The sequence below is a fragment of the Cynara cardunculus genome, assembly GCF_001531365.2.
Source record: "Cynara cardunculus var. scolymus isolate 2C chromosome LG 16, CcrdV1, whole genome shotgun sequence".
NCBI classification, from domain to species: Eukaryota; Viridiplantae; Streptophyta; class Magnoliopsida; order Asterales; family Asteraceae; genus Cynara; species Cynara cardunculus.
Window position 1 is genome coordinate 21,128,271 of NC_037543.1, and position 6,309 is coordinate 21,134,579.

At 35.5% G+C, this 6,309-nt stretch overlaps 1 protein-coding gene across 1 annotated transcript; it reads left to right on the top strand.

Annotated features, from left to right (window-relative positions):
- LOC112529487 lies at positions 1–2,499 on the top strand. The gene is made up of 3 exons (XM_025140791.1): positions 1–196; positions 303–364; positions 2,086–2,499. Exons 1-3 carry the CDS (start codon positions 139–141, stop codon positions 2,218–2,220), a joined length of 255 nt encoding a protein of 84 aa, XP_024996559.1. The 5' UTR covers positions 1–138; the 3' UTR covers positions 2,221–2,499.
- The last annotated feature ends 3,810 nt before the right edge of the window (positions 2,500–6,309 follow it).

Genomic DNA, 6,309 nt, shown 5'->3' on the forward strand with positions numbered 1-6,309 from the left:
ACGCGGTGGAAAATGACCCTAATCGAATTGTCAGCTAGGGTTAGGGTTTTAGCGCAGTTGATTTTCGATTTCCGTCAACGGCAACCGGAAAAACGATCAATTAAACCAGAATACTCACCGGAAAACTTCTGATCAGGGATGTCGAAGAAGAACAACTTATCCCTTAGAAAGAAGCAGCACGAATTCGAGCTTCGAAGTAATCAATTTATGAAAACGACGTGAATTTTCATTATTTCTAATTGATTATTCGTGTGTTTTTGGTATAGGATTCTGATTCTTTTTTTCGATTGCTCGTGAATTAGGAGAGCAGGAAGAGAAAGAAAAGAAGGCGAAGAAGCTACAAGCTAAGAAGAACAAGATGAAAGTAAGTGTTTTAGGTTTAATTATCCTACATGATTATGAGAAGTTGCTTTCGTTTTCATGTTCTATTTCCATTCCATGAACCCTTGTTAACTCGATTAGTGGTCATGTGTTTTTGAAAAAAGGGAGTTCATATTAGGTTTTTAGATGTCAAATAAGTTGATTCCAAGTTCGAGCTTGATTCTCTGTCGGTACACAAAGAGGGGTAAACATCGACTTTGAGACCGAAGGTGCATTTTCAACTTAGCAAATTGACATGGGTGTTCATGAGAAACAATTAAATCAACTAAAATTAGTTTATATTACTAAAAAATGTTGTTGTCAAACTGGTAGTCCAATCCAGTTTAATTTGTAGGAAGAGTTTAAGAAATTATCAGGAAATTGTCGCATAATTTGATGACTATTACACCATAAATGATTACTGATTTGGTGCTACCATAGAGAAAGAAGTGCTACTATCTGAATCTAAGTATGGAAGGGACTAGGTTTGATTGACAAAAGTCGGTCAAGGTCTTCCTTTGTTTTGGAATGGAAGAAATGATTATGATTATAAATTGGAAATTTTGAGTGGAGAGATGGTAAATATTGGTTTGTTGAATACATTTCTCTTTTACAGTTGTTAAAAGCTCTAGGTAGTGTTGAAAACATAGAATCATAAGCTTTAGGGACCGTTTACTAAAGAATTACCGGATCTTACTGGGTAACTAAACACTTACCGCCTCTTACATCCGGTGAAAAAGATGGTCTCTACCAATAATCTTATTGTGCCATTTTGTGCAATTTTGACTTCTACCCAATCAGCGCTTATAGGGTAAAAGACGCTTATACTAAGCTATTTTGATGGCCGAGAATCTACATGGTAAGGTAAGTGAGGTTGGTGACTCATACCTCGGGAAACGCTACCCAATTTGTGTTGGTAAATGGTTCCTTAGTCTTGAATGAGATCTCATTGTTTTTATTAGTGTCTCACATCGGCTAGACTTGGATCATTTCTCCTCGATATACGTTCGAACCACCCTTCTCTCTTCAAGGGCTTTTTTGAGGATTAATCTAATGGATTTCCACATATTATCACAGTTTTCACATTTAAACCCATTTTGGTTCCAGACTGTTGTTGGATACTGGATGTCGACCCTAATTTGGATCATAAACCAGTGTGCCACTACACGGAATCTAGCCTGTGCTTTGCAAGAAAATAGTTAAATGACAAATTTCATTTATCAGAATTTCTTATTGCAAAAGGGGCAATGCACAAGAAATTTTGTGTTGTATAATGGAATCCTAGCTAGTAATGCATGTGGATATAGTCTGATAGCTAAACCATGTATATATCATTATATTTTTTCGTTTCTTTGGGGTGTGTGGTTCGCAGACTTGACTGGACATGATGGGCAAGAGTGAGGTAGTTAGGGGAAAGAATTGTGGAAGGTTCTAGAGTTTTAATTTGACATGGATGGTTTAGTAATTTACCCATCTTATCCAACCTCCCTGATTTTTGTTCTACCTATTTTGGCGGGACAAAAGAAACCCATTTTTGTCCCACTCAGTTTCTTTCATGTCCCAATCTAATCTCGCCCCAAATGTGAGATAATAAATTTTTTTATTGTCTTATCCTGTCCAACGCACCCATGCTACTATTCTTTTGTGTGCGTGTGTGATTATCGATCTTAACCCATGTGATTTTGGGTCATGTGAACTTACCCAATCAACTACTTCTTTGATTAGGTCGATGGAAGTGCAAGCAAGAACAAGAACAAGAAGGGCAGCGGTGGATTTACAGTAGGCAAGAAGAAGTTGAAGACCCGAATGACGCCATTGGCAAAAGCTAAAGCTGCTCAAGCAATGGAAATTGACAATTGAGGTCGTGTTCTTGTAGTCGAGTCCCACAGAACTAGTTGACATTAATGCCTTTTTGCTGCATTTAATAGTAAGAAAAATGCGTTTATCGTGTTTTTTTGTTCTATTTAAAAGTCTAATTTGTTATTGTTATTCTTTCGGTTTATATGAATCAGTAGCGTTGCTTTACGCTTGTAGGGTCATGCTCGAATCAAGAACTTGTTTCTCTGACTCGGGTTTGTTGCAAATGTTAATGATTTGTAATTTTTGAGTTTGGACTTTGAAGCTTTTGGCCCTTCTTTCATTTGTTTGACTTGAAAGGTTTCGTTGGTTTAAGGTAAAGGTGATCATTTGCGGGCCTGTATCAAGCCTAACTTCTTGTTGTCCAACGGACTTAATATTCTAAACCCAGGTCCTTTTTTTTATGCTTGATAACTTGTCATTGTCTGTCCTTATAAACGGGTCGGGCTTGTCCGTGGACTAAAAGGCCTAAAAAGTGTAACTCTTAATTAACAAAATTGGAACCAAAAATAAACGAAAAACACCATTGCAATTAAAACTTTAAGCAACTGCTAATGCCATCCATTGTTGATTGATTAAGATTTTTGACATAAGAATGCTAACTAAGGTGCCGTTTGTTTTTTAAGAGGTGCTGAAGTCTGAATTCTCTTCTGAATTTTTAGAGGTGGTGCTGAAGTCTGAAATCTAAATCAGTCAGACTGTTTGTTTTTACGTCTGAAATCTGAAATCTGAAACCAAAGAGAGATCGAGAAGATTACCAGAACACCAGCTTCAATCGATGAATGGGACGAGAGCGGATGAGAGCGACGTAAAGGAGGCGGATGAGAGGGACGTAAGGAGGCGGATAAACAAATAAGAGGTATTAAGAGCTAGGGTTACCACTTAAAAATTCAGAGGAAACCTTATGAATTCAGCTCTTAATTTGGGGGAAAAAACAAACGATTTGAAAGTCTATATGTCTGACCGATTCAGACATAAGAGGAAATTAAGAGGCAAATTTTAAAAAACAAACAGGCCCTAAAAGTCCCAACACCCATCCTATAACTTTAATAATTTAATTTTAAAATATATTAGTATAATTTTAATTAATGGTAAAAAAATATTAATTATAAAACATAAACGAACCGGGTATTCTTGTCCATATTCATTTTTACATTGCCCATGTTCTTCTGTTAATTTTAACGAACAAACTCGGGTCCGTCCATTTTCTCGATAATGGTTGTCAAAGCCCGTATTTCTAGCGGGCCGAATGGGTCGGGTCTAACGGGTCTTTCCGTCAATGAACAACTCTAAAGTTTAAGGTCTGCAAACTTGTAGAACTTGAGGCATATTCATCCCTTCTTACAAAGACTGGTGGTTTATATGAGTTGCAAACTTAGGGTTGTTTACCAAACGCTTATCGGATATGTGTGTTTTTTTAAGTATATAATATTTATATACAAGAAATGCAACAAATAAACTCACATACTCTCCTCATCTTTGGTGAGGTTTGAACACCAGACCTTCTAGGAGGCCAAAGACTATGATACCGCTAGGCCGAAGACCCTTTGGTGATATGTGCTTACCTGTAAGATTCATCCCTCTCAGTTACCTTATTGGGTAACATTCTCTACAAATAAAATGGATTGTTGATAAGCGTTTCTTACCCGGTAAGCGCTAACCAGGTAAGAGTCTTCTCCCTCACTTGCTGGATAAGATTTTCGGTCCTTGCTATGTCTCTTACCAGGTAAGATTATCTGTCCTTGTCATACTCATTTGGTTAGGTAAGTGACACCTGGCTAATAAGGGGCTATTTATCAAATAAGAGTTGGGTTAATTTTAGGGGGTTTAGAACGTCATATGATCCAATTTAAACTGACCGATCCAATTAGAATCAACTAATCATAATCGGATCAAATCGATTCAAATTCAACACCCAAGTTGGATCGATTGGTTATTGGATGACAATCAATAATCTAATAAAACCAAACTAATCAAATCTAACGACCATCCAATTATCATTCAACTTCCATCTGGTTGATAGCTATATACAATTACTAGAATCTTACAATATTGTTTTCTAGTTGATACACACACACACACACACACACACACACACACATTTTAGTGTTTTTTAAATAAATTAAGAAAATACATGAATAATTGGTGGAAAATTGGATGGAAACTACAGATCCAATGGATGAAACCAATCCGATCCAATCATCCATTGAATTCGGTTGGATCGGATGCTCAATGTTCACATGTTTTCTGAAATAATATAATCTTGATTGTGTCTAGTTTATTGAAATCTGGTGAAATTTGAAGGAACTGGAATCGTTCCTACATTCTGTTCATTCTTTGAGTTTTGGTAAAGAATTCGAATTCCACATATGGTGGCATGTAAATTCCTTGGGTTCTAACAAGAAATTTCAATTCCTTCGCATCATCTTTTAAGAAAAAACTATTATACTCTTATATTTATTCTATTCCATTCCATCCCACCACGATTTCAGAACTATAGAAACTAAAGTCGTAATTTTTTAACAAAATTACATGTTCGAGAAAAATAATTTACTATGAGGGAGGATCAAATGATAACAAGAAAACTGTAAAGGTCAAAAGTGTCCGGAGGTCTCAGGTTAAAAAAAAATCCCTTTGTAGCCATGAAGGTTCAAATGCGGTGACTTCGTGCTAACCACAAAGCAGGTGGTCGTCCTGATTAGTAGGCTCGCATAGCGGGTTGAATATCCAAGTTAATAAAAAAAATCTGTAAAATCACATTTAATTTTATATGCGATTACGAAATACAATCAATACAAAAGTGAACGGACAATCCGACCTGCAAGTATCACGACTAAAATCACATGAATCATATAATTCGACCATTTTCGTATTATATTATTTGATTACTACCAACATCACTCATATCTAATCATATCAATAATATCATATATGATTGATATGTATCAATTTTACCATTTTGCCCTCTCTTTTAACTTTATATAGACATATTATCATATCCAATTTACCCTTACAATTTTTTATTACCATTTTGCCCTTTCCTAGTTTTATAATATAATCACACATCGACATATAAATTCCTCTTCCTTCTTCCCTCCACCCCACCAAACCCCATTACCCCCACGTTCTTCTCTCTGCAAAAAGCTTTCGTTCTTCACAACAGGTCAGTATGCTTCACAAATTCTCACCTCACTTTTCTCATACTTAGGGTTTTCATGTTTTACAACGAATCTAAGTTCATCATCCTTCTGTTCTTGATCAAGTTCTAGCTTCAATCATCAACTATAACAACTTACATTGATTGAATTCACATTTAGTTTCATCTTACGTTCAAAATGTTGGCAAATAGTGTTGGTTTTGAACATGTTTTACTTGATTATGGAGTAGTTTGAGTGATGTAGATTGTATCCGTTCTATTTTTTGTAACTTTGAGATCGTTAATCGTTTAGTTGCTAGATTTTTTCACTGGTTTCTGTTGATTGAAGCGATTGATTGTATGGAGAGTGTTTACAAGGATCGCATCATTGGTTGAATAAAACGAAGGTGATTAGTGAATATAGAGATGTGTAATGTGTTGTTAGAACTGAAGTCTACTGACGTCAGAGGCACCTAAAGTTCAACTGGTTAGAAAATTTATATAGTAATTGTTGAGGTTTTTGAAAGATTTCAGCTGCTGGATTTTTGAGATTCTATGTATGTGGATGCTCCAGGATTTTCTTTTTTCAGTAACATGCATGATCATGAATTGTTCTCTAGACTTTGTTATACTTCAATGATCAATGGTCAATGATCGTGACAGCAAAAATTGTTGGTCCAATAGGCATATAGAAATTTAATGTATGATGTATGACTTTGATTTGACTTGATTGTGATGTTTGACGGTGATTAAAATTGTAGATGATTTCCTACACGAAGATTATTTCATCTAGATGATTATTAGTAATTTTTACTGATGATTTTAGTTAAAAAGTATTGAAGTTTATAATATTACCTTGATTGTTTGATAATATGAACTGGAGACTAGTTATGGTGATCAGTCATCTGTTGGTAAAACAGAGATTCTAAGGGTATGTTTGCACACTCTTATTCAAC

Coding starts and splice junctions, on each gene's coding strand:
- LOC112529487 (XM_025140791.1), top strand. CDS start 139: ATGTCGAAGAAGAACAACTTATCCCTTAGAAAGAAGCAGCACGAATTC. Junction 197..302: donor GCACGAATTCGAGCTTCGAA/GTAATCAATTTA, acceptor CTCGTGAATTAG/GAGAGCAGGAAGAGAAAGAA. Junction 365..2,085: donor CTAAGAAGAACAAGATGAAA/GTAAGTGTTTTA, acceptor TTCTTTGATTAG/GTCGATGGAAGTGCAAGCAA.